This window comes from Polyodon spathula, chromosome 11, assembly GCF_017654505.1.
Source record: "Polyodon spathula isolate WHYD16114869_AA chromosome 11, ASM1765450v1, whole genome shotgun sequence".
Lineage (NCBI taxonomy): Eukaryota > Metazoa > Chordata > Actinopteri > Acipenseriformes > Polyodontidae > Polyodon > Polyodon spathula.
Genome location: NC_054544.1, coordinates 33,821,247 through 33,847,490, shown reverse-complemented (window position 1 = coordinate 33,847,490; position 26,244 = coordinate 33,821,247). Strand labels below are relative to the sequence as shown.

Sequence of the window (26,244 nt, the reverse complement as noted above, 5' to 3'; positions counted from 1 at the left end):
CCTCAAAAGTAATTGGAATCAAAAAATAATTATTGACCATGCCCAAAGAGTTGAAAAGGAAAGTTTTGAGTGAGGAAAAGAAGGGTTCAATTCTGGCTTTACTGGCAGAGGGATACAGTGAGCGTTGGGTTGCCTTAAAATTTCAAAGACGGCGGTTCATAAGAACAAGGTCAAGCAGCACACATTGGGGACAACAAAGCTACAGACCGGCAGAGGGTGATAACGACTCTCCACTGACTGGGATGACCGGCAACTCATTCGAATGTCACTCAGCAACCGTAGGATGACAAGAGATCTACAAAAAGAATGGCAAACGGCAGCTAGGGTGAAGTGCACGGCGAGGACGGTTCGAAACAGGCTTCTAGGGGCAGGACTGAAGTCGTGAAAAGCTAGAAAAAAGCCCTTCATCAATAAGAAGCAAAGAAGAGCCAGGCTGAGGTTTGCAAAAGACCATAAGGATTGGACCATAGAGGACTGGTGTAAGGTCATCTTCTCTGATGAGTCCAATTTTCAGCTTTGCCTAATGGTTAGACGGAGACCTGGAGAGGCCTACAAGCCACAGTGTCTCGCACCCACTGTGAAATATGGTGGAGGATCGGTGATGATCTGGGGGTGCTTCAACAAGGCTGGAATTGGGCAGATTTGTCTTTGTGAAGGACGCATGAATCAAGCCAAGTACAAGGTTGTCCTGGAAGAAAACTTGCTTCCTTTTGCTCTGACAGTGTTCCCTAACTCTGAGGATTGTTTTTTCCAGCAGGACAATGCTCCATGCCACACAGCCAGTTCAATCAAGGTGTGGATGGAGGACCACCACTATGTGGGAATGTAGAGGTGGCAGGGAGGAGTTAAAATCCTCCCTGCAAAGACACGTGGGAATGTGGCTGGAGCCGTGATTGAAATAATGAAACAATAAGTAAGGCTCCAGCCTCAGGTGTATAAATAAGGTGATGCTGGTGTTAGCATGGTTAGTGTATTAGGAATACTGTTGGTGTTAGAGGTATGTGGTGAAGTGTTTTCGTGTTCTGTGCCGTTCGTCCTGTGTTGTTTATGTCTGTGAGTGTTTTGTATAGTCCTTTTGTTTTGGCCCTTGTGCCTTTTATTTTGACCAGTGTGTTTTGGTTAGTGTTTGTACCGTTTTGTTAATTTGTTTGATTAAAAAGCACAATACCGTATTTAAACTTGCCTTCTCTGCCTGATATTCTCATCCTGATATTCACTAGCCTGGGTTGTGACGTCATCCTGTCACACAGGGTTATAACAATATTTCGAAACAGTTTTGTGACTGAATGCACTGTTATGCTGGTTTATTTTAAATAAAAGGTTCAAACAAACACAAGACTTGCACACAAAAGTAATCGGCACATTGGCCAAAACAAACAGACAAAACACATATCAAAGCGAGCACTAAACCAAACAAGTATTTGCAATTTGCAATTGTTATATTCTTTTAGTCGCAGTTCACTGTGTCTCGCTCTCTCGTTCCACCTCTGTCACATATCCAACCCTGTGTGTGTGTGAACAGTCTTATGTAGCTGTGCATAGACTCGATTGCTAATCAGTCATTCAGTTGAATCTCAGCACAGTCTGCACAAAGTGATTGTGCAGTGCCTGTGCCTAAATACACATACACATTTTAAAATCATGTATAGCATTCTGGACTGATGCTTTAATGTTTTATTTGGAAATGGGGACTATGTATAGATACTGCTGTGTGTACAGGAAGGCAAAAGAAATCCCCCCCCCCCCCCAAAAAAAAACAAGCAGTAACTTTATAAACAGCGTTTATTAATAGAACAATTAATCAGATTTAGGCATTGACCGATTTTCATTTTTATTGTCCATTAAACAGAGTTTGTTTGGAAACAACTGAGAGTTCCAAATCAACACCAAAATCATTCACCAGAAAAATACCGAAATAAGTCATTTATATAATTACATTTATATAAATCTATGACTCTACAGAAATCTATAAAAACATGTCAACCATATAAATGTACAGATTTCAGACTTTATAAATCTAAATAGGTATTTTAATCCTATGGAATCTATAGAAATATGTTGACCATAGAATCCTATAGAAACAGGTCATATTCTATATATCATAGAAATTGGTAAAGGTCTATTGATTTAAAAACATACGAAATATACTGAATAATCAAGTAAATTCTCAGTCACCATTGCTGCTTCAGCAACTACTAATATCTCATAAACCATTTTAACATTTCAGTGTTACGGAATCTCCTCTTGCAATATCTGACTGCATCCCTCCCTTTACCTGTGATCTAAGATACTGTATAACTTGGTGGTTTAAATATCACAAAAACTCTTTGCTAATAGTTAAGACAATTTTATTATAAATTATAGCAATAATATATATATATATATATATATATATATATATATGGTTATATATATATAATATCTTATATTAATCGAACTATTGGTATACATTTTATTGTGCTTGCTGCCTTGAATTTGGGCTACTATCAACATCGCTGGTTCCAATGCTTGCTTTGTGTTTGGATTGCTTTAGTATTAGTTTATTTCAAGCGACTGGGAGGAGGGGTGTGCAGTACTCGAGTACTTGCAGATGACCCACACTGTGAATGTGAAGCTTGCTCACATGCTCATGTAGCTTCTCTCAATGCAGAGTGTAGTCATACATTTTGTTTGTTTCAACAGTGTTGTGGTCATTGTCTTGCTTATGCAGTTGAATTCAGTTAATCTCGATGTACATCAGTTCTAGGAAATTAGAACAGCAAAAACAAACCACTACATCCAAGCAAAAGAACAGTGCTCATTTAAAGTACAGTTGATTTCCATATAAATATATATATATATATATATATATACTATATGGTTCAATGTTATATATATATACTATATCTATATATATATATATATATATATATAATCCCAGTCATTAGCAGCTACTGTAGCTTTAATATTATTGTTTCAAACCTTTTTACAAATCTGTATACATTTTTACAGAAACCTAATATATAGTAATTATCATATTTGTTTTAAATAACAAATAAAACAGAAAAAAAGGAAATATTGGTATTATGCATCTGGGAAATAACCACTGTTCCAGAACAGGCAGTGGTGTTTAGGGGTATTGATTTCCATTTAAAAATAAAACAAACAAAAAAAAAGGCCTTGTGCACTTGTAAAACATTGAATGCCTTGGATTATGAGCCGTAAACCTCACATTACGCTTTCACTGTAAGGAGCAGTCAGGGACTTTCTCTTAGAATCAGATACTTTCTTCGAAAATCTTTCTACAAGCAACTCCCGAAATGTCTTGCACATGAGAAAGTAAATCACAGGATCGAGGCACACGTTCAGCGCTGATAAGAGCAGAGTGCCTTCCTTTATATGGAACAGTACATACTTGGTCTGCTCACTGAATATGTCGACAGTTTGACTTAAGGTGTAGAAAATCCTGCAAGCATGGTATGGCACAAAACAGATGAAAAACACCACAAGAAGACTGAAGATGTTCCGCTTGGATTTCCTTCTACTTTTGGTGTTGTCCCTTCTGAACTTTTTGTAAGAATCGTAGATAGTCTTCGAAATTGAAGTGTAACAAAAAAACATCAGCAGAAAAACAACCCAGAAGGCAGCTATGCAGGCATAGTTGGAAACATTGTGCCACTGCACGCCCAGGTCAGTCTTGAGTTGAATGCAGTTCTTTGAAGTGTCTTCGGTGGCCTCTTTGCTGGTTAAAATGATATTTGGTACCAGAAGGATCATAATAAGAATCCATGTTGCTGTCGACAGTGTTTGGGAGAACGTGGCATTCAGAATGATAGAGGCTCTGGGGGGTTTCACAATTTTGACATAGCGCTCCAAACTGATCAGCCCAAGGAAAATGATCCCCGTGTACATGTTTAAATAGAACATGACGGCTGTGTAACGGCACACCACAACCCGCAGATACCAGCTCCCCAGGCCGAAGTCGTTGACAATCTTGAAGGGGAAAGACACTGTCATGAACAGGTCGGCCACCACAATGTTTTTGAAATAAACTGTAAAACTGGTCTGACTTGGAATTTTGAAGAAAATCCAGGCTGCCAGGCAGTTTAAACTGAGCCCAGCCAGGAAAATACAGGAGTAAAGCAGAGGCAGCAGTGTCTTTGTAAAAACACTGTTGTAGTCGGAGGCCGTGCTGTTCATGCTTGAATTCGTAAGGTTTCCAGCGTCCATGTCTAGCTTTGGTAAACAGAGAGAAGAGCATCTGATTAGGCTTACAACATTAACAGCATGAAATACGTTGCTTTTTTGTTTTACTTATGCATTTTAACTAATGTGTTCCCTTTAAGCACATGCATTGGGGTAGGGTTACAAAGCAGGTCCTCCAGTTTTCTCTTGTTTTTTTTAAATAAAAACAAAATGGGTCAAATGTTTTCTACTCAATAGTAAATAAATTATTTTTTCCTCACATTAATTTAAAACTAAAATTGTGGTCTATACAAAGTAATACATTACAGTACATCACACCTGTCTCTGGGAGGTCCCACAGTTGGTTAGTACATTTCCTAACAAAAACTACATCATGAAGATGAAGGAACACTCAAAGCAAATCCGGAATAAGGTTCTTCAAAAGCAGCAATCAGGGGTAGGATATAAATAACATTTCCAAGGCATTGACTATTCCCCGGAGCACAGTAAAATCCATTATTAAGAAATGGAGAGAATATGGCACAACTGTGGATCTGTTTAGAGCAGGCCGTCCTCAGAAACTGAGAAGGGCTCTAGTCAGGGAGGCCACAAAGAGGCCTGTGGCAACGTTAAAGGAGTTACAGTCTTCCGCGGCTGAGCTGGGAGACACTGTGCATATGGCAACAATAGCCAGAGTTCTTCACAAAACTGGCCTTAATGGGTGAGTGGCAAAAAGAAAGCCATTGCTGAAGAAAACTTACATTAAATCTCGGCTAGAGTTTGCTAGAAGGCATATGGAAAATAATGCTTTTTGGCCTCAACGCTAAGCTCTATGTTTGGCGCAAGCCTAACACCGCACATCATCCTGAGAACACCATCCCTACCGTGAAGCATGGTGGTGGAAGCATCATGCTATGGCGTTGCTTCTCTGTGTCTGGGACTGGAAAGTTTGTGAAGGTAGAGGGCAAAATGAATGCAGCAAAGTACAGAGAAATCCTGGAGGAAAACCTCCCGAAGTCTACAAGAGACCTGGGACTTGGGAGAAAATTAATCTTCCAGCAGGACAATGATCCCAAACATACAGCCAAAGCCGCACTGGAGTAGCTTAAAAACAAAAAGGTCAATGTCCTGGAGTGGCCCAGTCAAAGCCCTGACCTCAATCTAATTGAGAATATGTGGAAAGAGTTGAGAATTGCTGTTCACCAAAGGTCCCCATCCAACTTGATGGAGCTTGAGCAATTTTGCAAAGGAAAATGTGCAAATATTGCAGTGTCCAGATGTGCAAAGCTGGTAGAGTCTTATCCAAATAGACTCATGGCTGTAATTGCTGCCAAAGGTGCCTCTACCAAATATTGACTCAAGAGAGTGAATACTTGTGCAATCAATTATTTTCTGTTTTATATCTGTAATTAATTTAGAACAATTTGTAGATTTTATTTTTCACTTTGACATTATGGACTTTTTTTGATCATCGGCAAAAGCTCCTAATTAAATCAATTTTGATTCCATGTTGTAACACAATAAAATATGGAAAAGTCCAAGGGGGGTGAATACTTTTGAGAGCCACTGTGCTGGGGTGGCTTTATGTCTGTTCATCCATCTGTCTCTAAAGAATTGCTTATCAAATTGTGATTTAAACATTTCATGGCTAATTCGTATTCTTTACAGTTTTGTAATACTGTTGATATATGTCATGCTCATTAACCTGTTCTGAATTCATAGTCGTGGCGTGGGATGTATACAAGTTACATACAAGTTAAAGGTGTAGTCAAGCCTAGAAACCGTTGGATATGACATCACTATGAGTCCAGGTATATCCAGGATGAATGGGGTTATAGTTTCTGTACATACTGGATTTGGCCTAGTTCAGCTTTTTTTTTTTTTTTTTTTTTTTAATAAAAGACTGAATGAAGTTTACATTTTTTTTTTTTTTTTTTTTTTTTTTTTTTAAAGGTTAAAAATGGGAAAGCCGGTGTGGTTTTGTACTGTGTTGTGACAAAGCAGAACTACAAGTCCTGTCATGGAAGGTAGCATTGACATGCAGATTCATAAGCCATCATTTCTGTAGCATTTGTCATTTGTCATGAGAGTGTTTTGCTTTTAACAAAATCAGAACGGTTGTATATTAAGTGAGGAATAAAAATAATGTTATATGTGCTCAATGAAGTAGATGTAAATAATACAAAATTTCTACATGTTAAAAGAGTATCAATACGATTGATAAAGAGCATAGTTACCTATAATATATATATATATATATATATATATATATATATATATATATATATATATATATATATAGATATATATATATATTAATCCGCCCTCTCACTGATTAATCGTAATTGTAAATGTGTTTATTGTTAGTTGTCACCCACACCTGGGAAATTGTAAATGAGATGCGGGTGCAGGCTATTTAAAGAAGGCAGTCTGTTCACTTGGGGCTGCTGTATGAAGAGCCTTGTTTTGAAGAGCCTTGAAGAGCTTTGTTTTGTATTTGGTGAAACTGTGTGTGTTTTGTTTTTCAGCCAGTAAACAGTCTAGCTGTCCGGTTATTAGTGTAGTGTTCCAGTTTGTTTTTAGTTAGTGCTCGAATATACCTAGGTGTTTATTTTTCTTTTTTTGCTTCTTTGTTTATTAAAAATAGATCATTAGCATTTTAATAATTAAAGTTATTAGTTTTAATAACTAATAATTTGTTTAATTAGACCGTTTTACTTGTTTTCAGCTCTTAATCAGTTGCAGTTCAAGTTACTTATAAAATGTTATAGCTAACTTGAAATCTGCAACTGCTCAAGAGCTGAAAACAAGTAAAAAGGTCTAATTAAGCAAATTATCAGTTCAATTAAGGGTCTAGTTAAGTAATTGAGAGCTTGATTGGAATGAAAACCAGCAGCCTCAGGGGGTCCCCAGGACCGAGTTTGAGAAGCCCTGATGTAGATGAACTAGAGACATGTGGAAAAAAGTTTTGTGGTCAGATGATACAAAAAATTTACTTTTCGGTCTAAATTCTAAGCGTTACATCTTGCGCAAGCCCAACACTGCACATGACCCAGTCAACACCATCCCAACTGTCAAGCATGGTGGCGACAGCATAATGTTATGGGGATGCTTCTCTTCAGCAGGGACTGAAAAGCTTGTCAGGAAAGAGGCAAGAATTGATGGTGCAAAGTACAGGCAAATCTTTGAGGAAAACTTATTTGAATCAACCAAGACTCTGAAACTAGGGAGGAAATTCACATTTCAGCAGGACAATGACCCGAAGCACAAAGCCAAAGCCACACTGGAGTAATTGAACATGAAGAGAATTAATGTTCTTGAGAAATTTATGGAGAGACTTGAAGATTGCAGTCCATTTACGATCCCCAACAAACTTATCAGATCTGGAGCAATTTTGGAGCAAAAACTGAACTACAGCTAACATGAAATACTGAACTACTATTATGGCTTCCGGTAGGCATTTGCAATAACATTTTAAAAGATTATGTTCATGTAGTTTATTTTTAATTTTTATTATGGCTTAATCCTAAAATTATATGTGATGCAAAACATTTGGCCATGGCTGTATAATGGACATGCTACCCTTCTTCCCTTCTGAACTTGATGTGCTGAATTTGAGTGGCTGTCTTGGTCCTTGCTGTCTGATCAGTTGGGATAAGTTGAATTAACTGACCATATTAAGAACTGCAAGCACTTCTACCTCACTTCACATGACATGGAGACAGTTACTCACAAACTCTTAGAAGGTTAACTTCTTTGATTACATGATTGTGGATTCTTTAGAAATTGGCAGGGATGGGGTTAAATTCCCCTACCTGCCTTGGTTCATTGTGTTCAGGTGGCTGGGGTTGATTAGATGATTAGTTTAATTAACGATCAATCAGCGCCCAGCCACCTGACATAAAAGGAGGCCTCTGCTTTTCATTTAGGAGGAGGGAGCTGAGGAAGCAGGTTGGTGTTTTGGTGTTTGTGATTTTTGAATGTTTTGAATCCAGTGAAGGCATTGCCCAGCCTGGAAACCTTTATTTTTGTGAGAGTAGTTTTGCTTTATTTTGTTTATTTTGTGTTTAAATTGCTTTGTTTTGGCCCTTGTGCCCTTTCATTTTTGTGTTTATAATAAAATAGTTATTTTTTTGAACTCCAGACTGTCTCTGGGCCTCTATCCACTCACCAGCCTGCCACATTTGGTGTTAGTGGTGGGATAGCGCCACCTAGAGGCTCAGAGCAGTATTTTGTTTTTTTTTTTTTTTTTTTTTGTGGAATTTGAGTTTTTTTTTTTTTTTTTTTTTTTAACATGGGAAAGAAGAGCAGACCGCGGCAAAGGCAGGACAAGCAGCAGCTGAAGAAATGTAAGCTGCTGCAGCCACCGCTGGAGGACCCGGCCAGCCTCTTTCCCCTGGTGTTCCTGGTGCGGGAAGGAGGACCATTGTTGGCGGTCCTGCCCAGATGTGCCACCGGCAAACTGGTGTGGCCGGTGTGAGGAGGACGGCCACAACTGGGCAGGATGCCCCTACAACCAGGCCCAGGAGGAGGTGCAGTGTTCACCCTGGGCATTAGGGGCCACCCCACTGCCTCCAGCACCACCACCTTCACCACCGTCCCAGGAGATCTGGGACTGGTTGATGCACCCTGAGGCAGACCTCGTTCACGATCTCCCCATAGTTATCAACACACTGTGGCGTCAAGATGGGGAGAGGTGGGAACAATGGAAGGAACAACACCACCCGGCGTCCTTCCCAGAGGTTGCCCTCATGGTGGTTAATTACCTGGCGGTAGATATGGGAGATGCCCCTGTCACTCCAATAAAGAGGGGTGAGCCGTCGCTCCCAGAGCCAGAGAGGGGTGAGAAGCTGCCGTCGTCCCCAGAGCCAGAGAGGGAGGAGGAGCTGTCATCGTCCCGAGAGCCCAAGAGGGAGGAGGAGGAGCCGCCGCTCCCAGAGGCCAAGAGGGAGGAGGAGGAACCGCCGCTCCCAGAGCCCGAGAGGGCGGAGGAGGAGCCGTTGCCGCCTCGCCATGAGAGGGAGCTGGGCCGTCGTCGTCGCCGTGCTTCCTTGGAGATTCGGGGCCCCCTCAACCAAAGAAGTCTTGGGAGCTCCGACATCAACCCCGCCCACCACCACCCACCAAAACAGCCCACCCAAGGGACATAATTGGACTCTTGGGGGGGAAGGGGGGGGGTTGGCCGATTGCGGCCAGTGTACGTTGTACATGGGGGGAGGTATGTGGCAGAGCACAGCTCTGCTCTTTAGAAATTGGCAGGGATGGGGTTAAATTCCCCTACCTGCCTTGGTTCATTGTGTTCAGGTGGCTGGGGTTGATTAGATGATTAGTTTAATTAACGATCAATCAGCGCCCAGCCACCTGACATAAAAGGAGGCCTCTGCTTTTCATTTAGGAGGAGGGAGCTGAGGAAGCAGGTTGGTGTTTTGGTGTTTGTGATTTTTGAATGTTTTGAATCCAGTGAAGGCATTGCCCAGCCTGGAAACCTTTATTTTTGTGAGAGTAGTTTTGCTTTATTTTGTTTATTTTGTGTTTAAATTGCTTTGTTTTGGCCCTTGTGCCCTTTCATTTTTGTGTTTATAATAAAATAGTTATTTTTTTGAACTCCAGACTGTCTCTGGGCCTCTATCCACTCACCAGCCTGCCACAATGATATTAAATACAATATCTAAATTATGTTCATATAGTTTTGTGTTTTTTAAAGAATGTCTCAATCCTAACATTCTAGGTGATGCAAAACTTTTGGCCATCGCTGTATATATAGCACTTGAAGTACACAGAGTGGTAAACCACAGTCAAGTCATATTTAACCATGGTAAAACCAGAATTAGATGCACAGAACCCAATTTTGATACATTTATTACTTTCTGAAAAAAAAAATATTCAAATGACAATTTAGATACAGCTTTGAGAATCAAGCCCAAAGTATAAACATGGAAAACTACAACATTACAGCGCAAATTCACCATGCTAAACTTCTGTAAAGGCTGTATTGCAGTCAGTAATACTGCTTCATTGCACAAATAAGATGCCTGGGAACCAAAGAAACATTTAATGTTGTATCAAAATGGTTGAAAAATGCAAACATAAAATGTTCTTCTGGGAAATTAAAAATAAAATCAAATAAATACAATAGCAATCTCTTACCAGTGTCCTTGATTTAGCAGCAAATGTCTTTGATTTTGATCTTAGTATCATGTTTTTCCATCTCTGCTTCTCTGGTTCTTCAATTTGGTATCTCCGTTCCTGCTGTTACTGTGGAGCCTGGAGAAATTGAACAAGCATTTCTTACTAACATTATGGATAAAGTGGCTGGTGACACGTAACCCTGTTAAACTCTTCAGAGAATGCAGCCCCTGCTTTAGTCTTCCTCAAAAGTCATTAAACTTAGAACTTCTTGAGAGTGAAATGTGTGGAGCTGCATCTGTTTATACATTCCCATGACTAGAGACTGACCCTACAGACAAAAACAAATAAAATAAACACACTGATTAATACTTCATTTACAGTGATTTCTTACAGTAAATGTAGTTAGATAAAGTTTCCACACTGCCCAGGAAATAATATGTATTGATTTTCTTTGTTTTTATTTTGCACTGGTCTCTAGAGAGAAACTACGGTCTAAAACTTTTAATAATACTATTGAAGGCATGGGTGAAATGGTTGTATACTAGAATACTGTGTTTAGTACTCAGATTAATACAAAAATGAGAGAGTCCAGGGGTCTTGGCTGAATAGATTAATTTCCCACATCCAAGTTCAGTTCCCTCATCTTCTCAACCAAAGTCATTCCCTAATCCCCTGTGATTTAGTCTTGTTGCTCTTCTCTGGACTCTCTCCAAGGCCACAATGTCTTTTTTTTTTGTGTCGTGGGGATCAGATCTGAACACAGTGTTCTAAGCGTGGTCTCATCCGCGAATTATACAACCTCATCATAACCTCCTTTCGATTTGTTATCAAAAATGTAAACGGGATGGCAAAATCCTGGGCGGCAATATCTAAGCCATTCCTGCATCTAAATCCACTCACCCAGGAAAAGCCTTGCATGTGGAGGAAAGTATTTCAGCATTGTACTGATCGCTTGCACTAGGTCAGTTAGTCAGAAGCAGCCCATATGCATGTTGTCATGCAGTCACATTGGGCTAGATTCCCAAAGCTATTTACTTCAAATCATCATTAGCACAGTTTTTTTTTCTGAATGGAGAAAACACCAACTAAACTTATAAAGCTAATAAGAAACAACATAATACTCCATTCAAGCCCCTGAATTAAAAGTTTGAGTTGGGCATAGGTGCAGAAAGATGGGCCAATGAAAAACTGTGCTTTCAATCTCTAAGTGGTCTCTTTGAACCGTTTCCCTAACCCTAACCCTATCCTTAATTAAGATTAGGGTCCAGGTTAAAGTTAGGGCTTATTTCAGTCTTGAGCTCAGTATTCCAATTCTCCCAGTTGGTCCGGCACTGAAAAGCCAGGCCCATCTTTATGCCCTTCGTTTATTTCTGGGTTGGTAACTATTAGGTTAATTTCTCCTTTCTGAAAAACATGTGCTGCTGACAAATTGGAGTAAATAGCTTTGAGAATTTAGCCAATAGTGCATAATCTGTTTTTATTCTGTAGTTCTTTGTCATGTATTTGTTTATTTTAGTATTTATAAGTTTATTTCTTTGCATTGTTGATGGACCCTTTTGTATTTGTTTTAAAAGTTCTTAAACATCGCCAGCGCTGTTCTAAACTGTCAAAAGACATGTTGTGTAATTGTGGTTCTTTTCATGCAATTGACATTTATTGACATTTGATTGTGGTGTTGATGTGTCAACAATTTATATAATAATAATAAAAAAAAACAAACAAACAAAAAAAAAACCCACTAAAACAAAACAAAGCAAAGCAGAAATCCAGTACCCAAGTCACAAGGAGATTCATGTGATATGAATGAAAGTAGCTTCTGAGGAAATGAGTTTCACAAAGAAGTGACTTTGGACTGTATTTGAAGAAATGACCCCTGCGTTTTATCCACAGTTTTTAGAGAACAATGATTTCCTGCCATCTTCAAATGGGAGGAAAGATTAAGCGTTTGAAAGCTTACATCACAGAAACTTTCTATTAGCACTAAGTGCTACTGTGTCCTTTTAACTGTCCAAAAGATAATTGAGTAAAAAAACAGCTGGGAAGTATGTTTAAAGACACCATTGGAGTTAAGACTGCAAGAGTCCGGACTCATAGTACAGCTCATTGTTTATAATGTAGCCCTGCAGTAGTGAACTCCTCAACATTGAACATACAGGCGTCTCTCCAGGGAGCTGGAGGTCCTGTAAAGGGTAAAAACAATTCAGAATATTTTATTTTTTTAGAATTGTTTTGCTGTTTTTTGTTTCCTTTCTGATAAAAATCATGCCATTGACGATTTGGAGTGAATAGCTTTGAGAATCTGACCCCATTACTCTTCTTGAGTTTATGTTTTTTAAAGATATATTTCAAGATATATGTATTTCTCTAGCAAAAGTAACAGTATTCCCTTTACAAGATCTCAGTATCCCTGAAGCTTCATGCTTTGGGTGTGTTCAATGGCCTATAATACATTCTTTCATGCAGCTTCTTGAAGTAAAATACTGTAAACCAGAAGTGTGGCTTTGGAGTATTTGCAAGGCATTACTGATAAATTTCCTCTTTGCTAATGGCTTTGAAAAAAATACCATTAAAAAAAAAAAAAATTCACCTTTACAGTTGTGCGTGCTTTGTACTATAGAGAAATGTGAGATGGAAATAATTATTAGATAAGATGTAGTGGAATTATTTAGTTAGCGCAATATACTCATATAATCAACATAGCACTGTCTTTCAGCCAGGTCACCTGAGCCGCTGATATAGTGATAATAATAATGTTAAAAGTAGTAAGAGTCTTAAGTGTCAGCTGATACGCATCATGTAATAAAATCTATGTGATGCTGTAGCCCTCACTAGTGGAAATGATTGTGTTACTCTTACTGTTACACTGCAGTTTAATATGCTTTCTGTTTCTCCGTATCTATACTGTACTTACAGTGTGCACAGCATAGCTCCTTGCACACATTTTGTTTTATTTGGCACTGCCTTGGTACAGTAGAAACAATATCTAGAGTTCTTGTTTTTTATGTACAAATAGGAGAGCCTCGTGTTCATCTTCTGTTTGACTAATGTCAGTACTCTTTCCTAGATAGCGCAGGTCTGTTCTATGTCAAGGGATATGCAGTACAGACATGGCTGTTAATGGTGTTCTTGGACTGGTGGATATCTTCTGCTGTATACTGTGCATTTACATCAGACATAAGGATTGTAACCAGCTGCTCTTTGAATTAAACATTGCAAAGTTGCCTCATTTGTAAAATGCACACTGTTCAGATGTCATGGAGCCAGCTGTCCGCCCTCTCTATTACAGACACTGCAAGTAACGTCACTTCAGAATATGAGCTTTGTTAATTCTTAATCCAAACCCCTAAAAGCTGTTTACAGAATGAAACAAAGTATTTAACAAATGAGAGGAGGACTTCTCATTTGCCCAGGTGTTGTGGTTTGCTCTTTCTTTTGTTTGGACTTTTATTACTCTTGTTTTTGTTTGTGAACATTTAAAATGCATTGTTATTACAAGAAAATATGAAGAAGTTGCAATAAGAACCACAGATGATTACAAGCAAAAAAAAAAGAAGCAATGAAAATGTAATTTGAAGTTGCTTACTGTAATACAAACATCCAGAGTTATTGTAGCAAGTTATTAATCAGATATTACGGTATCTGCCAATATTTATTGCCATCACGTGGCTCTTATACATATTCCAGCTGTCCTTCAGTGTTAAGTTACAGCTACAGTATACAGCTTCAAAAGGTCATAATGACTTAGTCATGAAGGACCACAGAGGCACTGAAAGGAATAGCGACTGATTACTGAGGATACGAGCCAAAGTGTGTTGGGGGCACCTGGCACTTCCAATTGCTTTGGCTAATGCATAATGTTTATAGTGCTTAACTAAAGCCTCAAGGCCATTTTTGGACTAAACTCTGCAAAAGAGGTCTGACTCTGCTTCTCTAGGGAACCACACTGTGTGAGTGTACTGTACTTGGCTAGGCAATTTAACATTGGTTTTATGGAGAAAAAAAAAGCCATAACTTTGAGCTTAGATCTGAAGATTCCTCCATGCATAAAGCAGCGGATTTCTGCTTGCCGTGTTATTTTAGAACCTTCTGCAGTAAAGTCATTTCTGATGTGTGTGGGCCAGATTTGCAGCCCTTGAGGTAAATGCAGGGAGGTGTTTTAACTCTGTTTTAACTCTTGATCATGTACTGTATGACTGCTACACATACCAAGAGAGCACCTGCATGAACAAGTACAGTATGGAAGCAAAGGCTTGTAAAACCTGATCTACGCCTGACCAGTTTCTGGCCAGAACCCACAGACTTTCATATTTGAACACAAGAACCGCTACTGTAATGCTACATTCTCAGTCTACTTGTTTAGCAGATATAGATTACAGACACACCCATTTCTGTCAAAGAATAGCAAAGTGAAACCTCTCTGTGCTGGTACAAGTCAGTAATTTACTGGAATAGTATTCTTATACTGTAATATACCCTCTATCATACTGAATCACATGATTGGGTCAGGCAGTAAATATACTGTATTTACATTGTGGTATAATGGGTTAATCTTAACAGTATTGACACAGTTAGTGTTTTTACATGTGGCGGTATATAAACAGGAGATCTTCCAACATTATCAACAGATTTTAAACCGGTATGTCACCAAGTATCTCAAGGAGAATGAAACATGCTGATGTTGTGTTTTGCATTGCCTTTCACTCAGTTTCACATTTCATTAACTTCTGCCAGCTGCTATTTTGATTAAAAATATCTGTTTGTCACTTTTCATACCATCAGACCAGCACAGTATCTGCTAATGATTTAAAACTATAAAAAAGATAACATTGTTTGGCACTTTAATATATGGAGGCCCCCCATATTGGTTTTTGGTTGTTCCCTTTTAAAATACAGTACCATTTAAGGAAAAAAAAGGGAACAGCATGATGCTTTTCTGTCATTCACCCTCCGTACCCCTTATTAAAGAGACGTTGTGATCTATACACATTATTTCCCAAATAAAACAGTAGTGCAGCAATGTAAGCATTTAATGTAAAAATAAATGATCTCTTTTCATCTATTTAATACACAAACAAACATATTAAAAATAATTAAACACACAGAATGCATCCTCTAGCCTGGAGGTCGCTGGTTCAGGTCCAGGCTGTTCCACTGCTGACCGTGGCCGAGAGTTCCCAGGGGGGCGGCGCACAATTGGTCGAGCGCAGCCCGGGTGGGGAGGGTTTAGATCGGCCAGGGTTTCCTCGGCTCACCGCGCACCAGCGACCCCTGTAGGCTGGCTGGGGGCTTGCGGGCCTGCTAGTAAGCTACCCAGAGTTGTGTGGTCCTCCGACACTGTAGCTCCGAAGTGGTTGCATGGTGGACCCGCAGAGTGAAAAGAAACGGACGGCCTACGGCACACGTTTCGAAGGACACACGTCTGTCTTCGTTCCTCCTGAGTCAGCGCAGGGTTGGCAGTGGTGAGCCAGGTTGAAATAAAAATAATTGGACAGTTCAAATTGGGGAGAAAATAAGTCAAATAATTGGCAGTTCCAAATTAAAAATAATCATAATAATTAAAACAGTATGTTTTAATTATTACAATACAATCAGGATATACAGTATCCAACATTGTATTCATTCCATGCACCCCCATGTTTTAAACAAACCTTAATGACGCTGCCAAAACTATGCTTTATAGGCTTGCAGTCGCCTCAAACCAACTCCCCTTTAATGCTGACACCCTGGGATCCTTCAAGAAGCTGCTTGATGAGATTCTGGGATCAATAAACTACTAACAACCAAATGAACAAGATGGGCCGAATGGCCTCCTATTATTTGTAAACTTTCATATGTTCTTATGTTCTTATGTAGCTGAATCCTATTTAATTCAAATGACTGTACTACTCAAACAGCACTGTGTAATAACAGCACTTGCCAGGACATGACTGTGGCTTTTTTCGAGGTCAGCAGTGAGTGTGCTTGAATTACTATCCAGCATTAACAGGGGTGGGGATATCTGACAGCAGGAATACAGTACTGCAAACTTTCTAAAACTTCAGAGGTTATGTGGGCTAATATAAATGCAGGTTTCAAATGACTACTTCATTCGTGGTTAAATCAAAAACCTGGACTGTGGGGATAATTGATTTAATCAGTGCAGGTTCTGGCATCACTCCCCTAGTTGTTAGCTGCTTTCATCGAGGAATAGGCTCCGGCTCCACAAAGCAGGTGCTGTACCTCCGGATCTTGGAATTGGCGTTATGCTTGCAATTAATGTCATTCCCTTGACAAGACTCTGACTAACACAAGAACACATCGAAACATAGCACTCTGTGTCTCCAACAGGAAATGCAAAATGAAGTGCTCATCGGTTTTGGCACTAAATGTTCGTGGATGTGTATTCTCGGAATCTGCGTAGCTTGACTGTTCCTCTGGAGCTGCATGTGGACCCATTGAAATCAACACTAGGTCCAATGTGCAGTTTTGTTCGCAGCATTTTGGTAAAGGACTTGCACATAAGAAAATATATAATTGGGTCCAGGCAGACGTTGCACGCAGACAGAAAGAGAGTAACAATTTTGCCATGTGTCAAAATGAAAGTCCCATACTTATCAAATTTTGAGCCTATCTGAGTTAATGTAAACGGTATTCTCCACAAGTGGTACGGCACAAAACAAATAAAAAAAACAAACAGAATTATTAATATATTTTGATTGTGCTTTCTTTCGTTCTCAGAACCTGCAAACTGCTGATTTGAACGATAGATGTGCCTGGAGATCGAAATGTAGCATGCAGCTAATACAATGAAAACAGCTGCAAATATGCAGATATTCACATAGATTACCACTCCATGCCACACAAGACCAAAGTGGCTTTTTAGAGATGAACAGTTGCCAGCTGTTTCTTTTGTTGGACTTACATCTGTGAAGATTATGTTTGGCATCGAAATAAGGATCATGCACAGCCACACTCCTAAAGACACAAATTTTGTGAACTTAACATTGTACATTCTGGAGATGCCGAATGGTTTCACAATTTTTAGATATCTGTCTAAGCTGATCAGTCCAAGGAAAAGTATGCTAACATACATGTTACAGTAGAATATGACTGCAGAATAGCGGCACACAAAAGCCTTTAATTTCCAGTGTCCCAGTCCTAAGTCACTGATTATTTTAAAGGGAAATGTCAGTGTTATTATTAAGTCTGCAACAGCAATGTTTTTCAGATAAAATATGAAAGTTGTCCTGTTTTTTAACTGAAAGAAAATCCAAGCGGCCAAAGTGTTCAGTATCAATCCACCGAGGAAAATGAAGGTATACAACGCACAGATGATCACGGTAAACATTTCAATCTCGTCAAGAGTCCCATTTTTGTCAGTAGTCCTGTTTCTCATCACGTTGGAAGAGTTGGAGCTTGGATGCATTTCTAAAGAAAAAGCAAGATAAATAAACAAATACATAAATAAATAAGTCAGTCATTATCAAGTATTAGTTGCATTTGGAAATTAAAATTGCATTATGATGTTGAAATGAATGAATAAACAACTGCAATAGGTAACAGGTGAGGTCGCCTGAGACAACCAGCGGGGAAAGGCTGTGAGAGCGAGATGGGATGAGTCTAAAACTAGATTTGAGAATAAAACCCTGGAGAAGGTTAATCTACCAACATAGATCATTCTTACTGTGATCCATCAGTCATCTTTTGTATACCACATGTATTCATGTGATTTATTTATTGATAGAATAATAAGAAAGCTGAATTAATACATTAATAAATATGGGGTTGAATAATGATCTACATATTTTCCAGAATGTAACTTTGATCCCAGTAATCTGAACTCCATGTAAAAACGAGGCAGAAACAGCCAGGGCTGCAAAAAGTCATGTTTTGTCAGCCCACTGCCCTCAGCATCACACTGACTCCCTTGCTACTAGGGAGCCATAACTCTTTAGAAAACAGGACCCTAAGTTTAAATAAATGCAGCCCAATCTCCTTGCTGATGGGCCCTAAATAGTATTTACAGTGTCTTTTACAGTATGCTCTTCTAGTATTAACAAGTAAATGAGAAATACGTTAGCATGAGTTGAACGTACAGTCAGAATTGACCTATAATACAACTATAATGATATGTATGCAGACAGCTGTAGGAACCACACGATCATATTTCCATGATTAGTGTACAGCAAATGTAGGTATCAAAAAAGTTAGACAAATATTAGACAAGGCACTTTCAGAATGGCCAGATTACTACAAACAAATCACTAACTGTTTCGGGTTAGTGTAAATACGTATTAATAATGCTTTATTCTCTGTGTTGACCAGTTTGTAACTACAAAATAATGATAACACAGAGGTAGCATCTATATATCTAAAAGGCCTTGGTGTGTTTGCAATAAGTATTCATGATATTGCGTAATTTACAATTGCTGCATGGTGCTAAAAATGGCTTTAGTTTAAATAATTGTTTTAAAATCGATTTCCTTTACTATTATCAGTGTGTAAGTTTAAGTTTAATGAAATAATAATAAATCACGTGCATAAATATATATATATATATATATATATATATAATATATATCTATATATATAATAATATAGATATATGTATATATATATCATATATAAGTGATAAAACAAACAGACATATTATGAATTAACGTATTTGATGTTGCTAACAAAACACTGGAAATGCAGTTCAAATTAAACTTTTTCTGGAAAGGAAAAAGCTACAACATACCCATGCTTGCTTGCTAGAGGTAGTCAGTTTTTACTCCCCAGGAATAAATCCATCCTGTAATTCAAAAACACCGTACTTAGTTGTAATTCAAAAGTACTGTACTTTGTTTCTCCACATCGACTCGCAGATACTCAGGAATGTGGCATTTGTCCATTTCTGTTCTTTATAAGGCGGTGTTAATAAATACATGTGAAGTCAAAGTCACATTACAGCCTATTTTCTTAAAGCAGTTTCTGATAAGTCGTTTGTTGTTTTGATTTCAGCAGGGTTGTGGAGGTAACAAGTTGAAACGTGTCATTTTGAAGAAATTAGTTTTAGGGAGAGGCATACTGTCTGTGATATAAGCTGTGAAGTTCAATTTACCTTACCTCTCAGTGGTGTTTTACATACTGTACACCCAGTGGCACTCTAATATGACCTGCATAAAGTGATAGTTTCAATGGTTTAAAGTTATGACTATAACTGACGTTCATTTAAATTAGCGAAGCAACTACTGTAGTCAATCTCAATTAGTAACATAACGTCAAATTGATTTGGTTACAGGCACATTATTTTAGTTTCTCAGAACCCTCCTTTAATCCCACACATGGGGGATATTGGTACCGATAATTATAAATGATGTGTAAGATTGTTTAAGAAACGCAGTAGAGCTTCAGTCATTTGGAAACAGACCGGAAGTGTTAATGGTGATTTTGAGGCCTTTCAGGAATGTATTTGCATTTCTATGAATAAGAAGTGTGTGTGATAGCTTCTTTCTGTGGCTGCTTGCTGTCATATCAAGGTGGTTGTTGTGTAACAGCCAGCAAAAAGCTCCTTCAGGCTTCACATATTTGAGGAACGTCTATTGAAGCTCTTTAAACAAGCAAAGGTTACTTTTTGTTTTGATTGTAAACAGCGTTTTATGACTTTTTCTTTTCTTTTAATACATTTTCTTACGTGCCTTTCACTGCTTGGTGTCATGACACTGCACAGCTCTGCTTTTCAAAAAGGTGTGCCAGGACATACAACATTAATCTGTGCAACCATTTTTTTGTTTTGTTTTATTAACTTTTAGCTGAAAAACGTTCTCCATATTTTTCCACTGCCTCATTTATGTGCATCTAGCTACCTATTGAAGAACCCATTCCGGCATAGACCTTGTATGTAAACTGGTTGAGCTGTGCATAGGATCAAAAGCACAAATTCCCCCAAACCCAATTGAGTTTAGCATGTTAGAGGAGTACATTTATTTTGTTTTAGTTTCAACACAATTATAAAAAGAATGGATTTTATGCATGCAAATCTAGTAATGTTATCCAACTCGTGTGGTTGATCCAAAGCAGCATTGTTTTCCTTAAGCTGATGGCCAGCCCATTGAGAAGCGAAACACCCCAAACACTAACCTGAGTGTTGGTTCAGTCCCCAATATCCACTCAACACAATTTTCCAGGTAATCTACTTGAAATAGTGAACCTACTGTACTTACTTTATTTTGTTTCCTGCTTCCGGCGTTGTAAAAAAACTCCAAGCATTTGTTTTATTGCTGGACTCGTGTTCTCTCTGAAGTAAGAAGAAGTAGATATATATATATATATATATATATATATATATATATATATATATATATATATATATATATATATATATATATATATATGTGTGTGTGTGTGTGTGTGTGTAATTCTGTAAAATATTTAAATATTTTAAACATTTAAACAATAGCGCCTTTTCTGCTGCTTTTATATGCTGATATGTGAACAGTTTTCCCTATCAGCATAAGCATAAACCACCTCTGCTGCTAGTTAAGAACAATAGTTTTATAGCAGAACCATAAAAGCTGGACTTTAGTCAGTACAATACATACACATGGACAGAGATCGAGAGATTGTTGAACAGCAACAAAGAAAAAACATTTAAACAATCTTAATTTTCTTTTAAATATAACCTAATAAAAAAAAAAAAAAAAAAAAAAAAAAAAAAACAGGTTTTCGGATACCTTACATTTGCCTTGTTGCTGTTCCGTGTCCTATCTGGCAATAAGACTTGTTAGTAGAGTTGCTCCACCCTGTTAGATAACTGAGTCAATATCACCAGCCGGATACAGATTCAGCTTCAGCTTCAACAAAATCTTATTGTGCAAACTATTGGGAGTATACATTCCTGTCATCCCTGCACTTCAATTGCCACATTGAAGTGCTGTTACAGGTTATTATATATAAGCCCTTCAGTCACTGCGTGTATAATTGGACCATGTTAAGCTTCCTATCTATGTATCTATTTTATAATGCACTTAAGTTTTTTTGAAGTTTTGGCAGGGAAAAACGCCACAATTATGATTATTTCTCAGAAATCATTTTAATGCAGTTGAAATTACTGTAAGACAAATTAGTGGGTCATATTATGTACTTATCTTCACAATAACCTGGAATTTAAATAAACAAGATAAACTGTCTTCAGGGTGTTGTTTATCATAACCATTGGATATAAATGCCTCCGTAATCAAGTCTTGCACCGGGTGGATCCAATTCCCTATGCTTGTTGTATAAGTTTTTTTTTTTAAATTTTATGAAGTGTTCTATACTGCTGTTCTATATGGATTCTTTAACAACAGATTATATGAATATCAAACTTTTATTTTATTCCTAAAAACAGATTTCAAAGAAAAAATGGAGATGTGTTGAGTTGGCTTAGTGAATAGTGACCAGTATTGTTTTGAAACCTTGGGCTGTTTTGTGAAGCTGCCCTTCCTCTTTCAGTGTTGCATGTATTTTTAATTGTAACAAGTGGAAGAAGAAGCTTCTCCTTTATGCACGTGAATGTATCCAGTCAGAAGGGCGAACACAAGCAAACATGCTGATGTGCTTGGCTAAGTAGAGACAAGAAAACAGAAACCATTGAATCCTGTGTAAACTGATGGATCTGAGCGCTGGCGCTGAAGTCTTTGTTTATGCAGAGATTGCAAAGATGGAACAAACAGTGGAGAATTAATCAAAGAAGCAACTGTTGGTTACATTTTGTTGGAAAGATAGATGAAAGCTGCAAATAGATTTTTTTTTCATCTAAAGTGAAAAGTAAAATGTATAAGAACTGTAAAAACTCAACAGGCTGCATTAATTAGTAACACCTTCAAGTGGACTCCATTAAAATAATAGTTGGACAGCAATGTACATGGTTTGTTTATGAGATGGTGAAATAAGGGAAATTCTATTAGCATATTTCAGAATACCTAGATTCACATTTTGCAACATGTTTAAAAACCCCTTTAAAGGTAACATGTGGGGCCCCATGGGCAGACAGGAAGACGCTGGTTTGATATCAGCAGTGTTGACATTGTTTAGGGAAGTTCAGGAATAAAGCTGTTCCCCAAAGTACGAGCCACAAGTTTAAATTTATCTTCCAGGATGCGATTGAAGCCAAAAAGATCATTAAGAAAAAGAAAGTGACTTCTGGTAAAAAGAATGGTCTGTCCTCAATTAAAAACCACAGTGTTTGTCTCAGCCAATCAAGCTCTGAGTAGATAGGCTTTATCCCTCGTTAGATGATCAGAAAAGCCTGGAATTTTGAAATTATCATTGAAGCTATTTCCCCGGTTTTGCAAAGGCAAATATTTCAATGCGAAGCAATGCCGGTGAGGAGTTTGACAGATTTGCATGGCAGAGGTGACTTTTGAGCTGCTTGAGTACAGCCTTGTTTGTTGGTGCTCGATAGAAATTGTTGAAAACATGCCAATAGTTGTTTGTGTTTTGAAATCTTTATGCATTTATCAGATTGATACATGCCCAGTTGTGCACTCGTAGGAAGATTCTTTTTCACAGATTGTTCCCTTCCAAATCATCTTGAAATGCAGCTATTTGGTAAGAACTAAATAAATGATCTGAAAACACTCTTGGTGCTTATTTTTCACTTTGTTTTTGTTTGTTCATAATATGGCGTTTACATTTGAAATAAATAAAAATCAGTTTAAATAAGTCCTCGCTTGTCTAATGTAAAAAAAAAAAAACTGCACAGAAACCTCATGACTCCTCTTAAAGTGTTTGCTTTTATTAAACTTTATCTGTGACATGATCAATTGGTTTTATAGGTCTGTGTGCTGAGGACTGAAGCTTTAAGGGGCACAGTGCTGAAAGTTGTTTGTCAGCACTTGGTTTTAGTGGTTTTATCATCTAGCTGTCTAGCTGATTTTTAGACTCGCTTTAAACCAATATTTTCCTCTGGGCAAATGGTGTGCTGCATGTAGTGTGCAAGAGAGGGTGCTGAAATGACAGCACAAGAGTGTATGTATATATATATATATATATATATATATATATATATATATATATATATATATATATGGGGGGGCGCATTCTGTTTATATATCTATATATTCACTGTATCAACTGACGTGTCATAACATAAGAACATGGTGATAGTACAAATAATCTACAATTAATTTAATTACAATACATATTAAAGAAATGTAGAAGCATTTCATTTACAGTATACAGCTGCAGTATTAAACAATATGTACTAATCTGTTACAGTATAACATGATAAAAAGAAAAGAGAACAAGAAATTCCTTTGATATAATTGCAAAAGCATGAAAAATAAGCTCATCGGTCCATTTCTAAAAAGAATGATCACATGCTGTTACTTCACATGCTGATTTTTGCATTTTTGCAACAACTGCAAGTATAGCTGTATTCATTAAGAATATATTTTTTTATTTATTTGTATTTGTTATCTTTTGTATATTGTAAACCACTTTTTATTATGTTTAAAAGTATTTCAGTTGATTTAGTTATCTTATCAGTACTGCTCATTCATATAAGAACAGTGATTTATAAGAATCAATTAAACTTTTTTTACTTTTTAAAAAAAAGTACAAATATAAAGCAAACAGCAGAAAGCAGTAACTGTAAATAACAAGGTCAGGATAAAGTAATACTTAGCAGTGTAAACCAGTTATAGTGCGTTTGCAGTCCTTCTGGTGTTACTGGAGCGCATCATGCTACATTGGTGTTTCCTCTGCGTTTGTCAAGGTTTGATTTGTCTGAACAGTTTTGGATTTAAGTCTCAAAGTATCAAACAACTTTTTCCGAAACACTCTGCACAGGAAAATATATATGAGTGGGTCTAAGCAAGTGTTGGTTGCTGACAACCACAGAGTACTTTCTTTTGCAGCGTAAAGTATGTTCTGTGTCCTGCAGTCGGACAGCGTTCCTGTCTGGCTCAGGGTGTATGGTATTCTCGTAAAATGAAACGGAGCAAAGCAGATACAAAACACAGCCACAACGATAAACACCCTGGCCTTTGTTTTATGTGTGGCTGTTTTATCATTGCTTCTGGAGTTTTTGTAAGATTGGTACACTTTATTGCTTATTAAGGTGTAACAGACAACCATCAGGGCAAGAACAGTCCAGAAAATAATTTGGCAGATATAGTTTACAGCTTCGTGCCACTTTAATCCCAGGGGGCCCTTCAGCGAACTGCATTTCTTTACCGATGTAGAGGGGGTCTTGTTTGTCAGAATCATATTTGGCAGGGCTGTTATAAAAAACATTAACGTCCATATCAGCACCGTCAGGATTTTTCCAAAGGCTGTGTTGTGGATGAAGGCTCTTCCAAAAGGTTTCGCGATTTTGAGGTACCTATCAAGACTTATCAGCCCAAGCAAGATGATACTGATGTACATAGTCATATAAAAAACAACAGAAGAGTATCGACATACAAAAACCTTCAGTTGCCAAGATCCAAGTCCTGAATCACTGATCGTTTTAATTAATATTGTCACAGTCATTAAAAGATCGGCGACTACCACATTTTTTTGGTAGATAACGAATGTGGTTGAATTGGGAATGCGGAAAAAGATCCATGCTGCCAGACAGTTGAGGGTGAGCCCCACAGCAAAGAGGAGTGTATACAAACATGGAAAAACCACCTGAGTGATGCTGGTGTCTCGGACGCATTTACCTGAGGTGGGTGGCAGCTCACTGGAAGTGTTGAGGTGGCTTGAGTTCATTTTTAAAACATGCCTAAAAGAGAGAATTAAAATCTGATTTCAGAGGTGATTTTGTTTTGCTGTTATGTTTTTAACTACAACATTCCATGTGAGAGATTCATAAATGAAAAAAAATTTTAATGGGATTATCTAATATATATTATATATATATATATATATATATATATATATATATATATATATATATATATATATATATTATATATATATATACATATGTATATAACATATTTGTATCAAAGACAAAGACATTAAAAAAAGGTGTTACAGATGATTCTTAAAAATCAGTAAACATTGGCAGGTCAGGTCTCATTGGTAACCCTTATGTGATAATATTATTATTAAGTGATACGTCCCCTATTCAGCATCTCATAAGTTAATATGTACACTTTATTCTATAAGCACAATCTCACTCTTGATATCAATGTATAAATAGCAGAATTCAAAGTCACTCACCAATATTATTCAAATTCAGAAGTCTAAATCAATTAGAAGCGCTAACATACACTCCAATATGCCCTTTATTGAAATGAAACCAAGCGTTTCTTGTCAAAGCAATTATACTTCTCTTTCTGACAGTGCTGATTTTAAGTGATGAAACGTTTCCTTTTGACTTCTTGCAGTAAGTTACCACAAGCTGTGTGTTTTATTGCATGCAGAATACACAAACCCCAATCCCATACTCCTGCACCAATGCATGGTTCTTCAGCACTGTAAGTACACTAGTTAATCCTCTGGTACTTTAAACATATGTATCAGCAATTTCAAAAGCCTTCAGTAAGCCAAGTAAATAGATTTTTACCGTATGTGCAAATTAACACACAAAGTTTACATTCCCAACCAGCAGATGGTGCTAGTAGTCTGGAGCTGGACTTCTATTCAAATCTATTTTAGTCCCAGCACCTTTGATTTTATTGGTCAATCTTATTATGAAGAGTAACAGCCTTCTAATGTAATAGTTTCTGACGTGTTTATTTTAAAATGCAATATATCATCGAGGGTTGAATATCATGGGAAACTGAATGGAATTCAACCATATTGGTAAATGAATGCATACACGTTTAAGGCTTGTACACATAAACTCAAGCAATAGTGCATTTCCTTATTTCTATTTTTGTTTAGTCTCACATTAGTTTTTTTTCCTTAAAAATTGATCAACATTTTAATGGAAAACATGCTTCTTCGACTACAGAGTTTGTGAATCAGTGCCTTATTTGCATGGCCATTGAACACACAGAAGGTCAGTCAGGC

The 26,244-nt window shown here is 37.6% G+C and overlaps 4 protein-coding genes across 17 annotated transcripts in view; 1 reads left to right on the top strand and 3 right to left on the bottom strand.

Moving 5' to 3' along the window:
* The window catches only part of LOC121322859 (mediator of RNA polymerase II transcription subunit 12-like protein), a 119,512-nt gene that overhangs the window by 42,361 nt on the left and 50,907 nt on the right, over nucleotides 1-26,244 (top strand). The window lies entirely within an intron of this gene.
* LOC121322861 (P2Y purinoceptor 14-like) lies at nucleotides 3,078-10,614 on the bottom strand. Its single transcript, XM_041263299.1, has 2 exons — nucleotides 10,312-10,614; nucleotides 3,078-4,215 (listed from the first exon to the last, which is right to left on the bottom strand). Exons 1-2 carry the CDS (start codon nucleotides 10,360-10,362, stop codon nucleotides 3,208-3,210), a joined length of 1,059 nt encoding a protein of 352 aa, XP_041119233.1. The 5' UTR covers nucleotides 10,363-10,614; the 3' UTR covers nucleotides 3,078-3,207.
* Nucleotides 15,819-19,260, bottom strand: LOC121322862 (G-protein coupled receptor 87-like). Its single transcript, XM_041263300.1, has 2 exons — nucleotides 19,013-19,260; nucleotides 15,819-17,700 (listed from the first exon to the last, which is right to left on the bottom strand). The coding sequence occupies exons 1-2, from the start codon at nucleotides 19,014-19,016 to the stop codon at nucleotides 16,655-16,657; spliced, it is 1,050 nt and encodes a 349-aa protein (XP_041119234.1). The 5' UTR covers nucleotides 19,017-19,260; the 3' UTR covers nucleotides 15,819-16,654.
* Nucleotides 23,907-25,527, bottom strand: LOC121322864 (P2Y purinoceptor 13-like). The gene is made up of 2 exons (XM_041263303.1): nucleotides 25,450-25,527; nucleotides 23,907-25,006 (listed from the first exon to the last, which is right to left on the bottom strand). Exon 2 carries the CDS (start codon nucleotides 24,991-24,993, stop codon nucleotides 23,983-23,985), a length of 1,011 nt encoding a protein of 336 aa, XP_041119237.1. The 5' UTR covers nucleotides 24,994-25,006; nucleotides 25,450-25,527; the 3' UTR covers nucleotides 23,907-23,982.